The 24037-nt window shown below is 40.5% G+C and overlaps 1 protein-coding gene across 5 annotated transcripts in view; it reads right to left on the bottom strand.

The window, feature by feature from the left end:
* The window catches only part of col22a1 (collagen, type XXII, alpha 1), a 39759-nt gene extending 24837 nt beyond the window's left edge, over window positions 1-14922 (bottom strand). For 2 of the 5 annotated variants that reach the window (XM_061759622.1, XM_061759620.1), the window contains exons 1-8: window positions 14631-14922; window positions 11763-11904; window positions 11119-11685; window positions 7286-7366; window positions 3889-4000; window positions 2567-2690; window positions 1200-1475; window positions 1047-1127 (exon numbers count right to left, since the gene is read on the bottom strand). In XM_061759622.1, the coding sequence (XP_061615606.1) occupies window positions 1047-1127; window positions 1200-1475; window positions 2567-2690; window positions 3889-4000; window positions 7286-7366; window positions 11119-11685; window positions 11763-11853 (1332 nt within the window). In that variant the 5' untranslated portion in view covers window positions 11854-11904; window positions 14631-14922. The remainder of the gene's footprint in view (window positions 1-1046; window positions 1128-1199; window positions 1476-2566; window positions 2691-3888; window positions 4001-7285; window positions 7367-11118; window positions 11686-11762; window positions 11905-14630) is intronic. The other 3 variants (XM_061759624.1, XM_061759623.1, XM_061759621.1) reach the window with 2 other exon arrangements.
* Between the last annotated feature and the right edge of the window lie 9115 nt (window positions 14923-24037).

Consider the following 24037-nt stretch of genomic DNA (forward strand, 5'->3'; position numbering starts at 1 on the left):
AAATGTTGAAAGAATATACAGTATAAAGTTTGACAAAAGTCACTATACACCTTTTTTTTCAAATGTCCTTTCATTAGAACAGATATAAGACATCAGCACTTGCCAGCTTCATCTTTGCAGTTTTTGTAAGCATATCATTCCCATGCTGATGGATCCTCAATCAATCTGTTTTTGACAAATAACGCAGCATAACGCCTGCTACTACCACCACTGATGAAAACACTGAACTCCGTAGAGAAGGCGTCCGTGCAAAACCAGGGAAAACCTATCCAGAGGTCTGAACTGAAACTCAGCACCAACAAAAGCTCGATTCAGCGGACACCTCGGAGAATGATTACATTACCCGTACCGCGACTTGCAAGGCTTCAAGTTGAAGATTATGATACTCATCAACCTGAAGTCAAGAAAAGATTCTGTTTCGGGAAACTTGCCATGAAAAACGTAAATTGTTCTATGCGTTGAAGCACTGTGACATCCGTAAAGCTTGTCAAACTGGTGCCGAACGACGGTCGGGGACAGAAAAACTTTGCAATGTCAGTTGGCGAGAACATGGGCAAGGGAATTACTGCATACAGTATGTTCACAAAAACTGCAAAAGATTAAGCAGTCAAATGCTAATGGCCTCACATCTGTGCGAATTAATAAGGAAATACAGATGTGTATAGTGACTTTTGGGATAGCTTGTATATGATTTAATATTATGATAAAAACATCTCCAAACTCCAAATTGCCCATAAGTGAGTATATGAATGTGAATGGTCGCTTGTCCATATGTGCACTGCGATTGGCTGCCAGCCAGTCTAAGCTGCAGCTTGCAAAAATTCTGTGGGGGCGTGCAAAAAGGTCATCCAGAGATCAGCATTTAAGTTCAACAACCTTGGTTAGAAAATATGAGTTGTGGTTGTATGGGGGAATTGCGTGTCATGATATTATTAGATATTGCAGTATTTCACCAGAACCCACACTAACCAATGTGTCAAAAAAAAAAAAAAAAAAAGCCAAAACTAACTTGCAATCCACATGAAATTCCATTGACGTGTACTCACAGGCCCATTGGGTAAATCGCAGCAGGTTTCCAGCTCGGCGTGTTTGGAGTCGCAGTAAATAACCATCCTCTGGAGGTCAAACTGTGCGGTAAACAGACACATGAGCGACGCCGTGGACTGTAAAGATCGATGACACTTTGCAAAGACGCTCACATCAATGGGCACGCTGTCATACAATCTCTTCCCGATGACCGTCTTCCCTCGGATGTCGATGTCCTCCCTGTCGCCAATGGGCAGCGTCTGGATGTGTTTACAGTCCAGGTAGAGAGACACAGTCTTGGCCTCCACGCTCAGCGCTATCTTGTGCCAGTTGCGGTCGAACAGGTTGTCCACTTCGGAGTTTTTGAACACGGCTCGGACGGCGTCCTTGGTCAGCCCGACGGCGTTGTACTCCACTGCCTTGTTCTCGCCGTCCAGCCTGATAGACACCTGAAAAGACAGATGCAGGACTGTGTTGAGACAAACTCTTATGCTATTGGAGCTGCCTGTCATTTATGTCGGATATAACGGACAGCAAATCTATATAGTAAGCAATTTTACATGATTGTATTTTCTTTTATCACCCATTTTCTATACTTACACTCATAGTTGCGGGTGAGCTAGAGCCGATCCTTGCTGACTTTGGGTGAGAGGCAGCACACACCCTGCACAGGTCATCAGCCAATAGCAGGGCATTTCATTTGGATTTTTGTTTTTATTTGATTTTTTTTATTTTAAATTTCATTTTATTTGATTAGTTGAAATAACTTAAACAATTTTATTCAATTGAATCTAAAATGAAATTGTAACATTCTACATTACATTATAAAATGGTAAACACGTAGTAAATAAAATATATTAATTAACCTTGAAAATATGAAACTGGATTTTGAAAACCTCAAAAGCTTCAAAATGATTTCAATTTGAACGAAATTGGTTCAGTGCATTCTTCTATGTATTATTATGTAAGTATTATTTATTATTTGCATAATATAATGAAATAGCTGTGAATAATTAGTTAATTTTAGAATAGTTAACCATACAAAATAACTAACCTCAATTGAATTTGATTTAACTCAATCTAAATTACATTATCAAATTATCACGCTTTTGCAAAAATAAATACAATAAGTTAATATAAAAGAGTAACTCTTAAAAACCAAATACAGTGAATTCAATTAAATGAAGTACGCTAAATTGGCTAGGATGCATTTTAAATATAGTAAAACTTACAATTTTAAAAAATGATAATATAATATAGTAAAACTTATAATTTGTTATACAATTAGCGTTAATGTAAAATAGAAACCTTTTAAAATGACAAACAATTGACAAAACTAAACTTCATTTACTTTGTCTTGTCAATAACTATGTTTATTTATTTGACGTGTAAAATCCGTGTCACATTTGCTTGTCAATGATAATATTTTCATAATAATACAAATTTTTCGAGTGAGGGGGTCCTCACCTGAGTTGACCAAGTCATTTGGCAAAGACCTAAAGATAGAGCCATTTACGGCATTTGGGGTTTGCTGACCTACCTGCGGGATTCCATATTTGTCAAAGACCTGCCAGAGGTACCAATCCTCTCGCCTTGAGGTTTTCCTGAATTTAAATGTCGTCACAAAGGCGTATTCATCTGGCAGCCCCTGTGGGAAAACATCGCTATGGAAAGAAAGCACACTTTGTATTATAACAAATAATAACTGATTGAAGCTTAGTATTAGCTTCACTAATGACCATGTATTAATTGCATTTTCTGTCTGTATTTTGCAGTCCGAGGGTGGTCCTTAGACCTTGTCCATTGAAACCTGTTTGCGCAAGTGTCTATTTCTGACCTATGTGTATGTCACATGCCTAATAAGTCCCTGAGGGACGAATAAAACAGATGAAGCCAAAGGGGTCTGCAGTATATGTTCAAGTGCAAGACAAAGCGGCACAATTTCTGTTTAGTGTATCACTTCACATTCGCCGGATTAAATGTGTTGGATGAAAATGACCAATTTGTTTGGCTTTCGGAGAGTTTGGTTCCAGCAGCTTTACATCGTTCGGTAATGATCATTTTTACATATTTGGAATTAGGAACAGTTCCAAGGTCCATTTCACCACACAAATACAAATATCTATTTACCGTATGCGGCAAATAAAGTGAATATGTGTTTTTCTCCCTTTGTATTCAATTAAAGAGACTGCAAATCTATGATATTGTTTAAAAATCGAATCTAAAATACATACATGTTCATCAGCAGACAGGCACGCGCAAAATTGTTTTCGGGAATGTTGAGACCCCAAAAAGACGATTCCTTAGTTTGTCGCTTTTTAATTGAGAATTCTCCAAATGATCATCAAACTTAGACGCCAGGCTTCGCCCACGTTAAATGGCGCACGGAAAAAAACATTGGCAATTCAGCGTGAATATCTGCTTCCGATTGTGGCTCATTTGGGTGAATTTCCTTTTAGGATTTTGTCAAAGTACAATTTTGTCTCAAATCGCTGCTTAAAACCATAATGGCCGACTTCCTGTTCAATTTTAGGCATGGGCCTTTATGACTTTTTCTTGCGTCCTGTTTTGCTACACACGTCCACCCAATTTTGTGCTGATCGGTGAAAATGGTGTCAGGGACTGATTTCTTTTTTTTTCGGAACTTTTCAGGGGACACTACTGAGTGAATGCTGGGGGGTCGTGTTCCAGACCCTTAAAATACTTACTAAAATTTTACTGCATATTGATGTCCCCCATTCATTAGAAAATAATAACAAATGGCGATTCCTCGAGGGCCATCGACTGCACCGAACTGAATACTACATGGACTCCTAATACGCGCAGTTATTGCGGAGCTTAACGCACTTGTTGGCTACTTACTCCGCCTGCTGTACAATGGGCATGGTGCCAAGACGGACGTACGCACTCTGACCCTCGTCGAGTTTGGTGCCCAGAATATCTCTGACACTGAAGTACTCCATCAGGTCAAACCCTGCATGAGAACACAGGAAAAAAGAAGCACAATTACGTCACTCCAGCATTGAGGTCAAGTAAGGACTTAAATGAACATCAGCGACACAGTGTCAAATTTTGGCTTATGTGTTAGAGCGAGAGGAAAAAACACTGGTACACTCCCCGAATGTTGAGTGTTTAAGTGCACATGTGCGCATGTTTTGCGTTTGAAGTGGCGCGACCACAAACCCTATATCCCTGCGGCGTAAAGGGGACACTCCCTTGTACAATAAACAAACCCATAGCTATGGCGACGCCTGCACGATGGCTCCTTCCAGTTTGTCCAGATGATCTGACGGTCATTCCGCGAACTCTTCCTAAAGTGGACCATTACATATGGCAGGGCTACAAAAGCTTACATTTTAACAAGCAATTTTTGAAAGAGGACCCGAGCAAGACGCTACATAACAGCAATGACATGATTTGCAATATCAGAAGTTACTTTTGGCTATTAAAGTCAAAACAAATGATAATAAAATAAATTCAAATTTTAAAAAAATAGGGGGGAACTCATCCATGAAGGCAGATCAATTTGTGTGCTTGTGGAGTCATTTTTATTATGATGTTGTATAAATAAAAACTAAAATAAATAATAAAAATGTAGAAAAACATTACAAACTAGAAAAAAGTAAAAGAAATAATTGCAAGATAGAACTAATAATGAATAAATAAATAGTAAACTGTAAAAATGAAAAAGAAAATAGTAGTTTGAAAACAAAAAATTGTAGTTAGGGATAACTAGTAACTAAGTAGTAGAAATAAAAATAAATAGTAAAAATAGTAAATAATGAAAACATAAAAAGTAAATAGCAAAAACCTAAAAAAAAAAAAAACATTTTGGTATTGATTGAACAGGACAGCATCATGAATGAAAACACTATGACCTTAATATCTAATCCTAATAACTAGAAATGCATGGACCTAGACGACCACAATGTATAGCATGAGGTATCCTCCAATTAGTTCTTATACTGTGTATGTTTTTGAACTGAAAAGTTGTTTCAACCAAACAATCGAACGCTAATAATAAGGTCAAATCAAATGACAGTGTTAACCTTCACTGGAACAGCAATGTTATTTAATGTTATGAATGTATTTTACATTGTTGTTGTTCATTTTCCTACGAATTTGGCTTGAGAGCACGTTGCCCTTTGTTTGACAAAGACACACATGATCAATGTTTCAATGTGTCCGATGTGACCCTATTGTTTCAGGCACAGGCTTTCCTGCACTGCTGGCGTCGTCTTCGCTCTCCCCGGTCACCAGCTTGCATTGTGCACACTCGCACAGCACGCCGCCTCTGTGTGGTTGTTCGGAGGCCATCGTTGCACACACTTGTAATTTAGACTGGCGATGCGTGCTGTATAATCAAGTCAGAAAGTTATTTTGGACGGCTACGAAAACGACCGTTTTGTGGGTGGGTGGGAATCTGCGGCAAACGCCAGATGAGTTCACGGTTCATGGTGGACACGGCGAGGTTGGGTCGTGAATATTTGCGCCGCACAGACGCACGGCCCCAGCGCGTTCAGACGCAACGGTCCCACCAGACGGCCCGCGGTGAATACAAATCTGGAGCAAACCCACCGTTGTCTTGGTGGTAACGACCCGATAACTCACTATTATCACCTTGCTCCTTCTTTCTCCTGCTTCTCTAGAAACTAATCTAAAGTTGGCACTAGAAAAGCAGAACCAAGTCATTCAGATTTGAGGTTCTGAGCATATTTTCTGAAAGGAGGATTGATTGGAATGTTGGTGTGTGCAGTAAACATCCATCCGTCCATTTTGTGTAGCGCTTGTCCTATTCAGGGTATCAGAGCCTATCCCGGCTGACTTTGGGCGAAATGCAAGACTGCACTCTGGACTGCTCGCCGGTCAACCACAGAGACAGAAACACAGAGACAGAAACCCAATCACACTCACGGCCACAGCATCACTGAGTGCGACTGGCAAGTAAACTGTTACACTATCAGCGGACTCAGCCAAAATGATCCGTAACCTGGCAAATTTGAATTTGTACAGCATTTGTTGAATGGGTATCTCTCAGCAGGAAATGACCCTCAGCTAGGGAATAAGGATGATCAATAACGCGCCTCAAGGGGCAGCAGACCACTATTAGTGGATGAAAACGATTTCCCCTTCAAAATTCAACTTCAGCACCTCTCATTCCACAAATGTTGCAGGAGAACAAGCAGTCCGTCCATCTGTTTTTTCTCTCTGCACGATACACGTGGGTGGGAGATCTAGACAGGAACTCGCAATCCCCCCGAAAGACGCTCTTGTAACAACATCCCAACTTTCTGGAGAAATGCTGTCCAAGTGTTCTGAGAAAAGTTGAACGGGAAGAAAGGGGGGAAATCTCACAGGAGAGTCCAAACATTTTCTCAGTACAGGACTGGTGAGGACCACTTCAGAAGTCCTGCAGGTAAAACGGCCAATATCAAGTCATTTCATTGAGAAATTGCACTTATCACTGTCATGTTGGTTACAAGAGAAGATCACTTTATATCCATGTCAGGTTCAACATGTTACATACGGTATGTACAGTCAGGGGACACTTATGTGATATCATGTTTGTAGTTTACAGTGGTGTTGAATTACTTTGCATCAGACTGAGAACTGTTTGTACTATTTCTCTCTCTTTTTTTAACTAGCTAAAAAGCCAAAATATTAGTAACAGCCCTCAGCATTATGTACTGCAGTTCCACACCACTGCAAAATGCATTCACAATAATAAATAATTTTAAAGGATAGACTCTAGAATAGTAGGAAATCCAAAACTTTCCGAGATAATAAATATGCAAAACTGCAATAGGTGGGAATTCATTGTCATGAGGTTAAAATCCCATTAAGATCTGAACTAACCTTTGTGCTTATTCTGTCTTAAAACAACCTCAATGTATGCAAATGAAGTTGCACCCTGCAAGCCAACTATTAGTTGCTAGTTGAGGCCACACCCCTTGCTTGCAATACTATTATTTGTAATATTCATAAATGTCTTTAAAAATCCCTTCATTCTAATGGATAATGTCAAGAATTTCATATTCTCCACCTGAAATTCCAATGTAAATTTGAAGATGAAGTTTTTTTGTATGAAAGTAAATGTGGAAGTTTATCACCCGGCCTACTTAATATCCAATAAATGAATACACACACACTTGCAGGTTGTAAGTGACAGCGACTGACACCATTGCTTACTGTACATTGAAATAAAAGTAATCAATATTGACTGTAGTCTTAGCATTGCGTTAGCATTTTTTGCGCATACCTGGAACCTGTTGAAGGCCATAACTGGTGCTGTTGTGTTTAAAGCGATCAGGCTGCACCTTCATGTTTGGACATAGAACATCTGAGGAAAAAGGACACATGTTAGTATGCACGTCAGGCAATTATAAAAAATATATACAGGAGCAGACGTTCGGGGGGGGGGGGGGAGTAATACAGTGTTGCCACCCCATTCGCGAGGGCTCGGGACCAAACTCTGGCCTGGATAGTGAAAATCCACCACTTAATTGCCTATATGTGCCACAAGGTGGTGGCAAAACCCTGTTTTTCTATTAAACCAGCATTATGGAATGAATCTTCTACCTTCATTTCAACATAGTTGCTTGGCACCAAAATGCCACAATATTGTGTCAAAGCAATATTTTGAAATAAAAAATGGCTTTGGCCTGGGCACAAAATAGCAAAAAGGTGAGTTTTTCAGCGAATAACCCAGATAGGTTCCCCACAAATTTGCTAATTGGAAAATTTGAATGCCAAGACTGCAAATATGAGGCTGGGAGGGTGGGGGTCACTGTAATGTTTTGAGATATGCATCCGGTGGTCTGACACGTGAAGCGAGGAACGCAGACAAATGCCCTCCCACTGTGTGGGGAAAAGGTGTTCATGTGTGGGAACCCAGGGGCTGTTTTGGTCTACAGCAAGGGGGCCCACTCGCAAGTCAGTCTTAAATTTCCACACAGACGTATTTTACACATTGTGATGACAGAAGGAAAGATAACACTGCCAGTATTTAATGGCAGGTTTGCTATTTGTGTAAAGAAGGCAGCTCTGTAATCCAAAAACACATCCTGTTGATTCTGTTAAACTAAAATAATTTGGACGTGTTAAGAGAAGACAGGAGGTCAGTGAGCATTAATAATAATTAATATTTGAAGGAAAACTGAGCAATAAATGTATCTTATACTGTAAAATTGCTTGTACACAAATAGTCTCTAGACTAGTGCCTGCCCACCCATCAAGTGTGAAATCACACAACCAAATAAATCTTTTGTTTGTTGCCTATTTCGGAAATGTTTCTGTGAGCTAGCTGTTCTGAATCGCCGAACACTGGGATGTCACAATTCAACTTTTTTTATATATATAATATTGTCCCCACACTCATTTTCTCTGCTAATGATTTGGTGGTTAGGGTGGGCAAAGATTTGCCATTTTCAAGCAACGACATGGAAGCACTTTTGTATGTGTGTTAGCACACATTAGGAATAGCAAGTTGTCGACATGAGTGGGTGGCGGGATTAACTTGTGTTTGCTGCATGGAAGGATCCGCTACACAGCGGAATCACAAAGCCAGCAAGTGTGCCAGAGATGTGAAAATCTGCTGTTCTAGATGTCACTGTCGCTAGATTTGTTAGCCACTTTTTTTTAAAAGGAGATGCTAATGGGAATTGCCCTCGCTTGGTAGCGAGGCCCTAGCACTGCCCCTGGTTGTCGTGGTGACAACAGCCATACTGGGCCTTTGCATGAGACCTCCTCCCTCTGCCCATCAAAAACTGAGTGATTTAAAGGGGATGTTAAGTGTCTTCTTTGTGTAATTTGCCCAAAGAAAGTCAGCGAAACTTTTTATTAAAACACCTGGGAAGTGTTTTGTATTGTGAAAAAAATGCATTATGTCTCCAATAAAAATGATGAATGAAATTTGACTAATTGATTAAAAACATGCTTTTATTTTTTTTGCAAGGTGCAGACAGCTCTATTGATCCCATTCAAGCCTCGTGTAAAAAAACATGAAGCAGCTATGACTAGGCTGCCAGCATTTGCATGTTTCTGGTAAATTCTAATCAAATCTGACGCAGCGTTCATTATTTCAGCGGTTATTTTACTTGCATGTATCTATTTTGGGCATAAGGAAGGAAAGTATTTTCTTGACTTCTTGACTTTCTTGTCTGTGAAGACCACAACTCCCAGCAGCACAATTGCAAAAGTGTGCGGGCAATGCTTGTGCGTCACCGTTTTTAGGAGCGCCGCCGTCGCGCTGCCATGACACTCTGCACACCGTAAATGAACGCTGACATCAGGGCGGCTGCACTGGACACACTTAAAACAACAAGAGCTGTAATTTCTTGAGTGAAAATAACCTGCGCTGCTCAGCGACTCCACCACTGATACACTTATAGGCTCACTTGTGGTCCTTCAAGAGATTATGGAAATAAAAACTTGCTTTTAGGGAGAATTTGGCCTCCCACTGTGGTCTACTTTAAGGAAACGCTGCCACCCAAGGGGTCAGTAATGCAAGGTTAAAGGGCAGATGCATTGAAATGAATAGCCGAGCTTTCAAAGAAGTGAGTACTTTTTTTTGCCACTGAACAAAGTGACACAATTCAATGACAGCTTAAAGTGAAACCGCAGAATCAGATCCTATGGAATTAGTACTGTATATCCTCTTCATGGCAGGAGACACAAGGCCTCGTTTTCTTCTCTCCCGGGGTTTATTTTAGGCTGGAATTTTCATGCGTTGGAGTGTAGTGCATCCATCATTCCCAGTGGTGTATTTATATGGAGAAAAATAGTAGGCCACCAACCACTTAGGTAGGCTACATACCAGAAAGACTGTAGGGCTATTTACTGTCTGGTGTGCTTCCAGTTTCTCTTGCATGTTGTACAATGCATTGAACAACAAAAAAACATCTTTAAAAAGTATGGAGCAGACAGAAGTATAGACTGATCACATGTTGCTCGGCAGAATTCCTGGGGCGCAATCATTTGTGCCCCAAATAAAAACAGTTGACATCAGCCTGCAGAATACAGTGCTCATTCTAATGTGATTCTGTGCTTTTTTTTTTTTTTTTTTTTTTTAAACTCACAACTTAAATCAAAAACTAACTTCTGACGCAGCAATGTAAATTGACTACTTGTTGCTTGGCAGAATTCATCAGGGCTCATTCATTTTATGCCCCATTAGGCCAATAAAAAATGTAATTGATTGTGGAATACTAAGGCTTTTGAGACAAGTTAGAAATACATTAACACTTGGGATGGATGGATATAAAAAGTCAACACACCCCTGTTCAAATGCCAGGTTTTTGTGCTATAGAAAACTGAGACCAAAGATAAAATGTTCCAAAACTTTTTCCACCACTAATGTGAACAACAAACTGTACAACTCAATTGAAAAGAAGAATGTTTTAGAGACGGGAAGTAAAAATAAATAACTGAATTAATGTGTCCTCACCAGTCCTGTATGCGCACACCCTCTTAGATCTCAGATACGTCTATGTTCAGAATAAACCAATCACATTCAAACTCATGTTAAATGTGAGTAAGGCACACCTGCCACCATTTAAAGTGCCTGTAATTAAGCCCAAATAAATTTTAGCTCTTCCTGTAGACTTTTCCTGACGTTTGACGGTGTGCACACGACAACCCAATTATTTCAGTTGTTTATTTTATTTCTCCTCTCAAAAAGATAAAACATTTCAATTGAGTTGTACAGGTTATACTGTAGGTCAGTTTAATGGTGGAAAACATTTGTATATGCTTTACGATATGATTTATGATCTTATTATATCACAAAAACTTTGTGTCACTCTCTCTCTTACTGATCATTCCCGAGAAATCACTTCATTTTGCCTATTGATTAAAAAGTGTACACTCATGTAATATCGCTTTCCTAACCAGTGAAAACCTCCTCTGCAGCAGTGGCAAATTCAGCTGCGGCACAGAAACGTTCGACTAACTGAAACAGCAGGCCATGATCATGCGCTTTGTGGTCGGTGCGGGCCTTTGAAGGTTAAAATAAAGGCCTACTGTGATGACGTGAGCATTGAGGGATGTGCCGTCTTTAAACTGAGAATGCAAAGTGAGTCATGACTGACTTACTTTCGCACAGCCTCCTCCTGAGCCTGCCCCTGATCTTATCGATGGCGTTGAAGTCGGTCACGTGGAAGACGTGGGCATTCTTTGGCTCTGCCGCAATCTCCTCCAGCTCCACCTTTAGTGCCTCGCCGATGCCCACTGCGAACATCCTGATGCCAGCCCTTGCGGCCGCCCTGGACGGCTCCAGCACGTAATCCTGACTTCGGCCGTCTGTGAGCAGGATGGCCACCTTCTGGATCCCTCGAGCCGCGGGCCTCGCTCCGTTTAGCTCCAAAAAGACGTTGTTGGTGGTGTAACTGATAGCATCCCCAGTCATTGTATTCCCCCCCAGGTAGCGTATGTTCCTGGCGGCTTGCTTCACCTCCTCCAAGGTCCGGTATCTCCCTAGGTGGAACTCGGTGGTGGGCCGGTCACTGAAGCGAACCACGGCCACTCTGGTCTTATCTGGAGCCACGTCAAAAGACTCCACCAGGTTGGCCACCCATTGCCTGATCTTCTCAAAGTTCTCCTTGCCCACACTGGATGAGGTATCCAGGATGAATGCCAAGTCATAGTGGACATTTTTGCACCCTGACATCAAGAAAATATACATATGAAGGGTAGTCCAATGCAGATGAACGAATTAGAACCTATGCAAATGTTCTTACCTGCCCTTTGGGCTTCCACTCCATCTCCAGAAAGCGTCACGGCCAGGATGACCAAGAAAAGCGTGATCCTAAAGCCCAATCGAAATTCCATCTTGGTCTTGGGTTGGTTCCCTTTAGCGTATTAGCACCATCCAAGTCTGGTCTATGGAAAAATCAACAGCATCCACGTCACAACTGACAATTAGGAGTAGGAATCCTAACCTTCAAAGAGCAGATGCTGGGGTGTTTTTATTTCAGCCAGGCAACCAAAATGAAACTGATATTAAAGATCCCGTATTTTGGCTATTTAGATCTCCATGGAGTGACTCTCTAACATGGACTTAATATAAAAGTGTCAATTTCGTTTTTTGAAAAATACCTTGGTTTTGTCATGCGTGTGTCCAGAAAAGGCCCCTCTGACAGCTACTTCTGTTTGACCCAGTTTTGCATCCGCTTTGTCCATATTTGGCTAAGACCGCCCCCTTCCCTCTGATTGGTTGCCTCCGTACAGAAAAACCCACTTGTGAGAGCACACGTGTTTGTTATGTTGACAGCGCTGGCTCGGGAGCGGAAAGACAGAGAGATCTTCGCGAGTGACGTACGACGATAAATTTGAGAAAGTCAATTGACCTGATTTCAGGCCTCTCGGCAGAAAAATGTCTGGAAGTCAGGAATGCGTGGATGATTTGAATTCATATTTCACATATTTACTGAGGCACCATAGAGACAATATAACATCCCACATACTAGAAAAAGTAAAAAAAAAAAAAAAAACGATGCTTTTGATGATGTTTACTGCCTCATCTAATGCAATTCAGATGGTTTCCAGTCTAAATTGTCTTCTAATCTGGTGTCCAGTTGGAATTTCTCGGTTTCTGCTACGAACTTTGGCAATGGATGTCCTCTATTCTCAGGATAATAATACCTATGACCAAAATACACAAGTCTCCCAGAGGAAACTGGCCTCACCAAAGATTGTTGGGAAAATGTGCCAAACTCGTTTTATGTTGTCCAAACACCCGCCAGGGCATGAGCAAGAAAATATGACAATGCAGTTTTTAGACTTTCTTCATGCTTTTCAAGTTAGAAATCCACAGAGGTGATTCTAGGGTTGCTTAGTAACAGCTCTTTGAAGACAACCATTCTGGCATCTTGAAGGAAGATTATACAGTAGTGGTGTCTTGTGCCTGTGTGGCAATGACACAAATGTGTCACATCAACACAAAACCCTGTTTGGCCTTATTGTACACAGGTGGTTGTGATGCCTGCCATGACAACGGACGTGTGACTGGTCATAGTCATAACACAGTCTCATCCCTCCTGGAAAAATATGCCTCAAATCCAAGTTGATGGCTATGGGAGGTACTTTACATGCAAATGCAACATTATGATTAACTTCCTGAAGTATTTGTGCACTTTTTCAACGATTTCAAATATTTTTGGGCCAACCAATGAATTGTCTCAAGTGTGTTCACTTAGACCAAGGCCCGAAAACGGTCTGAGAATATTCTCATTCATCCAGGTCATTTTACTCTCAGGGCGTTGAATCGGACTGGATTGTTCTGGTTGTCTTAGAAGACTCTGTATTGTTTCAATAAATTCACTATTCTCTGCTGTATTTTGCTTGTGTGGAGCTTTATTGAGCAAGGAACCATATTTGGTAACTTGCTACATTCAGGACAACTGTAAAATCCGACACATCTCTCCTGGAGCTTTGACCTCTAAGCGTTCCTGAAAGTCCAATGTAAACGACAAACATGGCCGACGTCCTGAAAAGGTGCTGTTAATATGCTAAAAGCTAGTGGGTATGCTAACAACAAAGCAAATCTTTTTTGGTAGCCACATTTGGAAATTTCCTAGATTTTGGAATGCAGCAATTGGCTGTTGAAATATGTCTCAAGATGAGGTGGTAGCATCATGTGTTTTACGCCAGCCAACCATTGAGGAGAGTTGTATTGTTATGGGGATATACCAAAAGAAAATCTTCCCAAGGCTTTAAATAATCATAAATTGGCTTTATCTAGTTCAATTTAAGGTGTACTATTCCAGTATGCATTTTGTTTGGGGTTAAATAGTGCACTATTGATTCAGCACAAATTAGCTGCTAGCTGCTAAACTAATCTACAACTGCTAAACTAACAATGTGGCTAAAATCACAGACACAAAAAAAGGAATAAATAAAAAAAAAAAATACTGAAATAAACCCTTTTTTGACGCTTACAATAATGTGTTTGATTTGCCATGAATCTTTAGCTGTCAAACACAAAATACAGGACTTAGAGAAGATCATTTTCATGTATGGGGTTGAAGTCATTCCATGATTGTCTGACAAAGTGGATGAGGTGGAGTACCAAACCAAGTAGCTTGTGAAGCAGAATATTATTTCCGCTCCGTAAATGACGTTCTTATCTGATGGTCCATGAGGCTATTTCTGCCTCTTGGTTTCACTGGCGCTATTCAGTGGATTGAGCATGTTACAGTACTAATTACCGCCAATTTGTCTGGGAAAGGCGGCCCAAACTCTCCTCACAGGTCTTACATTGTCTCAGTTGTCTTCCATGTAGGCAGCTGTGCAATATGCTAAAGCGATAATCAAGCAGTTTTTGCCTCTGTCAAAAAGTCATCGATGCTGGTTATTAGGATGTGCGCATGTTTCCACTTCCTTTTTCTGTGTGTGTGTGTGTCAATGGTAGACTTGGAAATGTGAATGAAGATGCGTATAGCAGATGCATCATGTTTATCATTGGTTAAATATGAAAAGCAGACTGTATTTCCCCTCCTGGTAACTCAAAAAAAGACAAACAAGAAAATGTAGTGTGGAAAAGTAGAGCAAACAATTACAACATGATTCGATTTGAAGAAAAACCTAAGAAGGTGACGTTTCCTTACCTGCCTTGTCAATCAGCTTGACTGGAGGTGCGAGTCCGACCCCTTGCCTGCAGGCCCCCGCCGCCCGTATCAGCAACCCTGCAGCATCTTTATCCAAATTGCACTAAAGTGGCGTAAAATGTGTTCAAATATTCCTGGGTGAAAATCCAGTGCGCTGTTAAAAATGTGAGATGGATTGAAAGAACCTTGTGGATGCCTGCGTAGAGTGGGAGGGAACAGTGCAGTGGTGGTGGTGGTGGGAGGGGTGTTGGGTTTCATGGCGGTGGTGGTGGTGGTGGGGGACGAGGTGGCGTCTGTAGCCTATTGCTGCACTCACACATAAAAAGCACGGCCAATAATAGATCCAACTTTCAGGATATTTTTGGTCCCCCACCCCTCTTACGTTTTACCCCCTTCCTTTCAAGCTGAAGCCTGTCTTGCTTTTTTACCATCCTGCCACCACAAGTGTCCAGATTGCCACAGCGGAGCCGCCCTTTTTGGGCCGGGCCCGCACAGGCCTGTGTTTAAGTTGGCCAAATGATTACAGAACTGCATTACTTGCGATGTGCTGTTAGATGTCAGAACTTCTAGTGGCTCTGTGATCCTATTACGCAAATCCGACATGACTCTTGACAGATTTGCATGCATTGGACCGCAACATCTGTTGATTTTTTTTAGTACCAGTATTATTTTTCTGACACGTTTGTCTTTACCTCGTCAGAATGATTCATCACTTTCTACAACATCCTGGACTGGTGCGCTAGTTAATCACAGCATTCATTTCGACAAAGAACCGTTGACCCTCACATTCACACCTATGTACAATCTAGAGTCTTTCATTAGCACAACATGTACACGAACATGTAAACTTCACACAAAGGAATAAGCCAAGATTCTAACCCAGAAACTTTGATGCCTTTAAGTTAGCCGCATTATCCAATATGTCCTCAAAGTATGGGTGTGTTAAAAGAGTTCCAAGACTGGTGCCACATAAGATGCATCTCAAACCCAAACGACGAGTTTTGTCCTTCAATGTGGGCCAGACGATCCTGCAGTGTTTGCTTCGTTTAGTGCACGACGAGAGGCCAGAGTTGTGCCAGAACAACTCGTGGCTGCTTCACCATGGCGACGAACCTGCTCACAGCGCCATGAGCACCTGACAATTCCTTGCCTGGAAGAACATCACCGTGCTGGAGCAATCCCCACACATGGCCGAACTGGTTTTGTGTGATTCCCCTCTGCTTTCCAAAGCTCAAGGAGGTCATCAAAAAAAAAAAAAAAAAAAAAAAAAAGTGAAAGCGGAAAAAGCGAAAGACATCAAGATCGATGTGACAACAGCATTGCAGAGGATCCAGGAGTGCATGAAGGAGTGACAGAGAAGGCTGGAAAAGTGCGTAAAACTTGTTTGGATTTGAAATATGCTGTATCTTTGTGACACCAGTACTGGAACATTTCTGACAGATCTTATAAATGAGTACACCAAACAAACAACCGAAATCCCACATGCCTTTTTCCTTCAAAGCCAAATGTTTACACTATACATTATACGTGAATGGACTCCCTGGTTTTGTGGGTGTGGGCATCTTCGAAATGGGAGTTAGCCCAGTAGTAGCACTGATGAATCAGCAATCAGCTGAGTGCAATAATGGGAATATCCCCCAAATGTCAAAATTGGAAGTAAACCTTGATTGTCCAATAAGATATGAGTTTTCTTGATTAATTTTTGCACTTAACTTCAAAAGGACAAAAACTTAGTTAGCCAAGTCTCGCTCTCACCGACTCAAGTGCCATAACGTGAAAATGGATGGACAATTTTCCTCATTAGGGTCGTAGGTGAGCAGGAGTCTACCGCAGCTGACTTGGGGCAAGAAGTAACGCCCGGCTTGGTGGACGAACGACCATTCATACATGGACAATTCAGTCTTCTTTAACACAACACAACACATGTTTTTGGACTGTGGGAGGAAGCAAGGGAGAGAACATCGAAAAAGTCAGATTCAAGACTTAAACCCAGAACCTTAGATGTGCGAAGCACATGTTCCAGCATGCTGCCTTCATTTAACTAGATTTTGCAAAATGTACTCAAAGTGAATGAATGAGCACATCAAACAAACAAACAATTATACATCCCACATGACGTTTTCCCTCGAAGGCAAATGTTGACCTCATGTGTTGTATGTGACTGGACAGAATATGATAGAATTTTGTTTACCGGTCCACCAAATAAGAATTGACATACAGTAACTATCCATCCATCTTAAATAGTGCTTGTCATCTTTAGCGTCGTGCGCTACCCTGGACTGGTGGCCAGCCAATCGCAGAGCAGCTACCGTATAGACAAACAACCATTCACACGAATTGACAATTTAGTTTACTAATAAAGATGATTCTGATTTCGATTGTTAACATTTCATTTCTCAGGGAATCGTGCATGAATCTTAAGAGTAAAAGTCCCCCGCAGAAAGAATTGTTTAGCCTTGGCGGAGACCTGCGCTCAAGAGCCTGCCATTCTAGTTTGAAAATATCTAAGCTCCATAAAGCACCCTGATCTCATGTGTGGTCAGACTGTCACACATACTTCCTGTAAGTTTCTGCATCACTGACAGCTCTATGGTATTTATTTTTTTTGTTTTGTTTTAAAAGACATCCGCCACAATCTTTGGAAATAAATCTCTTGTGGAGCTGATGTGGCACTAAAACGCTCCAAAGCACATCATTTCAACATTCGAATGTGACAGACAACAAATAACAGAGCCGTTCCATGCAGGCCTATTTCCAGCGCCTTCATAGCCAAGGAGAGTGAGAGCGGCTCTAGCCAGGCTATGTATAGATCGGCTCGGCGTGAAGGAGGAGGCAAGTGTGATGATGATGAAGACGATTCCGGGCAGATGCGTGTTACGATGAACGACGGTGTCGGTCTGGAGGAGCGTCTGGTGCCGTCGGTGAGAGGGTTAAGGACGTACCCATGATGCACCTGTGGAGGAGAGAAGGCCATCGGCCACGCGCCGGACCGTCCAGATTTCACCATCCTACATCTATAAAGTAGAATATATCTCAAAGAATATGTGCAACATGTGAAGTATTGATGTAGAAAATACTTTTTTTCCACTAAAGCCTCCAGGTGCAAACATGGGGACCAGTTTTATTTGTGTGAAGTTTGCATTCGTTCTAATGACCACCAGCAGGCAATCATTCTTACAAACAAGAGCAATTCTATGAGGAAATATATCTAATATATCAACTCTATACAAGAAAAGTCATGAAATGTTAGACTGTTTAGATAATTTTCTTAGAATTAAGAATTATATGATTGATTCACTCAAGAATTATTACAAAATACATATTTTCAGGTTGAATGGTTCCATGCAATTGCCTTTTTTAACACATTATTTTTGCATTGATGTTAAACGAAATTAATATTTGTTGTTGTTATGTTTAATTATTAGTTGAGTGGAACTGGTTGATAATGAGATAAACCAAAATAGATTTGAATTTTGCCGATAATGACAATTATCACTATTTAATACTCTTATTTTAAATGAAATAAAATTACTTGGTTTGAAAAAATATTGATTATTTTTTTTCTTTTGGGGGTATTTTTTATTTTACATCAGCAAATATACTTTATTCCACCGACAATATGTTTTGTTTTGTTTTTAATTGATAAAGCAGCGGGAGAATGTTTTTTTAAGGGGGAAAAAAAAACTGTGGTTCCCAAAGACTGCAGTGAGAGATTATCAGGACCGCCTTGGGTCCCTCGATGTGGGACGTGTCCCGTCCGCCGGGCTGCTCTCGTGTGGACCCCTGGGCCTGATCCCGCCCCTCGATTGATTGGGTGGGGTCCACAGCCTCCTTGGTGCGGCCACAGCAATTACAGGACACTTCTGTCAGTCTTTGTGCATGTAAAACGGTGTCAATTCACTTGCGTGTATACGCAGACACACACCCCTAGGACTCTTTCACTGGGTGTGGGGTCACGCACTTACTGCGACAAATAACTCACGAATATGCAAATCGCTCGTGTATCCCCTCACTTATACTCTCGTCCTGTCCTGTGGACTTTTATAATTTACATAATTAATCCCACCACACTTCAGTTGTACAGCCGGGTTCACGACCCTTGTCCTGCATGCTTCTTCTCCTGTCCTTGTCCTGTTCTATCGTGTCCTATCCTTCCCTCACAGGGTGTAGCACTACACCCCCATGCAACACTCATATTTAATGTTTCATTGTTGTAGATAATGTAATGATTTACTTCTCTCCTCCTGTTTACAATTAGTGCTTTGTCTTTTGTCTTTGTTTCTCTCTCCCTTCTAGAAACTTTGTTCTGTTCGACTGATGAAGTCTGATTCTCAAAAAAACCGCAATTATAATACCACAGCGGAAGCTTAAAAACTCCACTGTGACAGTAAAACGGTTCCAGCATAAAAGGGATCCAGATTTTCCATTCTGCTTGACCTAACAGCCGAACAGGACAAAAAAAAAAAAAAAAAAAGGAGGGGGAACATATCCTCTGTTATTTTATGCTTCTGTCCTCAGGCCAAAGCCATGTCTAATATAAAAATATTGCTTCTGTGCCATCTTATGGCATCTTGGTGCCAATGAACTATGGTGAAGTGAGGTGAGGAGCTTCATTTGACAGGCCATAACCTTGTCTAATAGAAAACAGTTCTTTGCTCCCATCTTGCGGCTTCTATGGACAATTACAGGCCTCAGACCCGATCCTCCGTAATTTGCAAGAGTTTATTGTCCACTAGGGATTTTTCTGAGACTTGCTTGCTATTTCTTGTTTGTTTTTACGTCCAGTTGGTGGCATTGCTTTGATGGCATCTAACGGGGAGTTTTCCCTCCTGGAACAATCCCAAGACTCGAATGTCCCTGAATGAAAGCATCATGGTGGGACTTCCTGACACTTTCATGTGTCCAGCAGGCATTTCTGAGCATTTCCTAGCATACATCTGGCCCCTCGGACCTCCAGCTTGCCTTCCTCCGCGAAGGCTTCAGCCTGATCCTCCTCCAGGTGCTGCTCTTTCTTCAGCCTAACGCGCCTCGCCTCCAGTCTCGTCAACTGAGGCCTCGAAGGTCTCGTTTGCCGGGGATTAGCACAGCACGCCGAGATTTTGATGGCATCTCCCTTTAGCGTCTTCGTCGTGGGGGAGGACACCCGAGTTTCTCGCTGGAGAGACTGCAATTTTTTCCTCTGGATCTTCACCACGTGGTCAGACAGAGGCGCCAACTTCAGGGGTCGTCTCATCGGTCCTTTCCCGGCCTGGCCGGGTGACTCGAGTCTGGGCGGCGAGTCCAACTGCGGCGAGGGCGCCGTAAGCTGACCCGCGGTCTCCTCCCCATGTGTCGCGGACAAATGGCGGCTAGGAATTTTTGAATGGCGGCCATTTTTAGCAGTCAGGCAAAGGTTTTGACCGTTCAGATGCAACGCGATATTTTTAACTTGGACAGTCGACATTTCTTCCCGTCGAGGAACTTCCTGAACAAAAGACACGGAATGTCAGTGCTGAAGAATTTTACAGGAAATGTAAGTGGAGGCATTTTAATTTAGGCATACATAGATATATTTTTTGCATTTATTGATGGGTGGGGAACATTATTTCTATAACAGTCATGAATAAAAAAAACTCAATCATGAAGTCACCCAAACAACGTGTAATTTTCCTACTAATCACAAAGTATCACGTTTTATACAAAATCCTACTAATTTCTCTTTAGGAGCGGGCTTCCAACGGACTGCAGTAACAGCCGAACAAGTTTCGGGTTTCATTCTATGACAATAAGTAGTTTTGCCTAGATCATCTGAAGGACCATATTACAAACTGAATATCATGAATAAATTCAATATATTGTATAATGAAATAACACCTGAATACAAGAAATTGTGATAAGGAATAAAATAATATATTTAAAAATAAAAACATAAACTGATTGTTTGAAATACTGTAAAATCTAATAATCACCTAAATATATTAAGACATACATTAAACACTGGAAATAATATTTACTAATGAAAGAGTCCATTTAAAAGGAAATACACAAGTGCATAGTAAATATTTCAAAACAATACACTATATAATGTGGTATTATTTTGTAATGAAATATTTAATTTTAAATGATATTCAATAGTTTTAAAATATAAATAAACTAAATTATATGATTTAGTACATCTATAAGTATGAGTAATCAATTTAAAATACATATATAGTCGCTAAGATAAAAATACACGTCAAAATCTATTTGAGAAATCAATACTGAAGCAAAATACTAGTTTCAAAAATTGTAGCTAATGGAGGGTAGTTACATTTCTGAGTGTGACAACTTAAAAGTTAATTCTAAATTGACTAGTTCTATGAATAAATGTTAATGTAAACATGATAACTTACTGTATATCGACTGGATATAACGAGAGTTTAAAACAGTAATAAACACTTTCAAGCGATAAAGTTCCTCCAGTGCACTTGAAGATACCAAACAAACTCACCAGTGTATCTTCCTTCATCTTTTCCTGAGTTATGTCCTGTGTGCGGAAAAAGAAGAATGATCAAACCCATTTGGATGCTGCAGCTCGAACAGGTTTAAGCAGCCTTAATGGGATTACAGAGATTATACCCGCTAAGAAGTAAAAGTGGCTTCTAAACAAAGAACCAAAGCCAAGCAAAGAAATATCGTACAAATATCTTCGCTATCTTTTTATAGTCATTACTTTCAGTACATTCATTTTCAACTGATGGAAGATTCATACTCACCTGGAGGGTTACAAGTGGGGTTTTTTCTTCATCTTGCCACTAGAGGGTACCAAAGACCTCCATTGTGAGTTAACAGTCTGAGAAGTTACTGCAAAATTATGAAATATTTCTTAAATGTAGTTTAGTTGTTATATATATATACTAAAATTCTCTGAGGCCTTATAAATAATACAAAAATAATATCAGTAATAGCTTTACAGCATAAGACAAAAATGGATACCCCATGTCAATTAACACAGATATGGAAAGTTTATAATAATTAATAGTGCAGGGGAAGGAATTTTAACATAGGAAGTTTCAATTAAAACGTTGTGAAGAAAAAGCACTACCTTGGGTTGTTATTAGTATAAATAAAAATTAACAACTATAACAAATAATGGAGAAAGACAACATATACAGGAGTTATCATGTGGGGGACAATATTCATCCATTCATCCATCTATTTTCAGAAATTAAAAACCGAAAAAAATTAATATGTAAAAAAAGTAAACTAATTATAGAAAATTATATTGAGTGTATATTAATATTATATGGAAAATGGGAAAAACTTAATTAAAGATTAAACAAAGCCTGCATGACTGGTATATTATTATTAAAAAGATTATGATAAAAATACAATATTTAAATCATATATACAATGGTATATCATTAATAAATAAAGAAAGAAAGACATAGACTCAAAAAAATTAAATAAAAAACAAAATACATATTATAAGGGTATGTTGTTATTATTGTAAGGAAAAATGAAGTCACAAGTCGTAAAAAAAAATGTAATTAAAGCATACCTTAATTTGGTATATGATTATTCAAAAAGTATGGCAAAAATAAGTAATTAATAATTACTAAGTACAAATAATTTAGAATGTTGCCTTTTTTCTGAAGTACTTAAAGGGTTAAAGTGGCTCTTAGTATTACAGGCAATATTAGATGTGATGAAATGCATTGATCAGAGTCTCTCCTGTTCCTTTGCTCCTGGGATCTCTCTCTAATCAAAGTGCGATAATGAACAAGATTCACCAGGCTGGAAGCATTGCGCAACTCAATATGAGAGAAATTTACACACGTCGTTGAGTGGACCGAGCGCTGCCTGCGGGAAGGAACAGTGTTGGGGCACACAACCTCGACAAGCTCAGTGCCTGGTTTTAATTTTAGCTCCATTACTCCCACATCAGCCTCATTTATTGAATTTGGGAGGCCAACTGTCGCTGAGTTTCCACGATGGATGCCATCGTGACTTTCCGACAACACGTCAATATTTCATGAAAATCTTCTACCAGTGGCCTTAGGTTTCCAAAAAACAAAAAAAAATGGTGGAAGAAAACCATGTGCACCTGCTTATTGCAGAGCTCCATCACGGTTCCAGCGCAACCTGGCTCCGCTTACGGGATCGTTTTCCAAGCCAAATTACAGCTGTGGACGGCACCAGAGGGCCCCGAACGCCCCTCCACCTGTGCTCTTACTGTGTTGCCCCTTGGGCGGCCTGACGTTTGTGCGGCGCTTGCTGTGATTACGACGGCAGTGTGGGCGGCTACTTATTTTCCCACCCAACACGCAGCTGCACTGGGGCCTACTGGGCCACCGGCAAAATAAAGAAGCAGCTGCAGTTGTGTAGTTCAGTCAAGAAAAGCAGGAAAAATTGTTTCTCTTTATCATGGCGCTTGAACAATTTGAGAAAACGGCCGACAAATGTTGCAACCTGGGAACATGTAGCTAGCCTTGTTAGCTTAGCCGGCTAGTTGGTAGTGTGGAATTAGCATTTTGGATAACCAGCTAACAACAACATACTGTACGTTATTTTAAGGGTGAAAATAAAATGTATGCATTTAAACAAAAATAGCACTATATCATATGAAAACGTTAAAGGAGGGTATAAATAAATGGTGGTTAATGGTTGATTACAGTAATCCCTCATTTATCACGGGTATAAGGTTCCGGACCACCCCCACAATAGATGAAATTTGCAAAGCACCGAGCACATATTTTGGGGGATTATTTATACTGTACATAGTTTAAACCTGTATGAACCTCGCCAGACTCTTATTAATCCCACCCACACTCCTAGTCAACTCTAGCATGCTCTTATAAACACTTTCTAAACTCTTAAACGCCCTTTTAACTGTAAAACATAAGGTAATACAAAGTAGTACTGTATGCTACCTACATTTTAACCTGGGTAGTGTTTTAATGAATTTATTTATTTTTTATGTTTGTTTTAGGATAGGAAGCAGTTTTTTAACACTCAAAATCCTGCAATTTGGTGAATTAGGCATGAAATTAATATGTCAAAAAAAATCCACAATGGACTGAATCTGCAATAGATGAACTGTGATATAGTGAGGGAACACTGTATTGTACATTAGGACAAGCCGAAAGTCACAAAAACTGTAGCGCTGTTGTTAGAAGTGTGCTTTTAAGGGGTGTGGCCTATTGAGTGACATCAGGAATCGAGGTTAGTCCGCTTTGGCCTGTTAGTCCGCGTGTGAGTGTCTGAGCGTGAGTTGTGGCCTCCTGCAGCTCCTTGCGAGTTTTCTCATTTTGCATTTGTTTGGTTCGTTAGTTAGTTGGCAATAGTTAGTTTTTCTAAACACGTAAAACAGAAATATGTTTGACTGTCCTGGTCAAGAAAATGGCTGAAAATGCATCAATCTGTTTTCACTTCACTCGAGCGGCGGC

Source organism: Phyllopteryx taeniolatus, chromosome 21 (genome assembly GCF_024500385.1).
Source record: "Phyllopteryx taeniolatus isolate TA_2022b chromosome 21, UOR_Ptae_1.2, whole genome shotgun sequence".
Taxonomy (NCBI): Eukaryota; Metazoa; Chordata; class Actinopteri; order Syngnathiformes; family Syngnathidae; genus Phyllopteryx; species Phyllopteryx taeniolatus.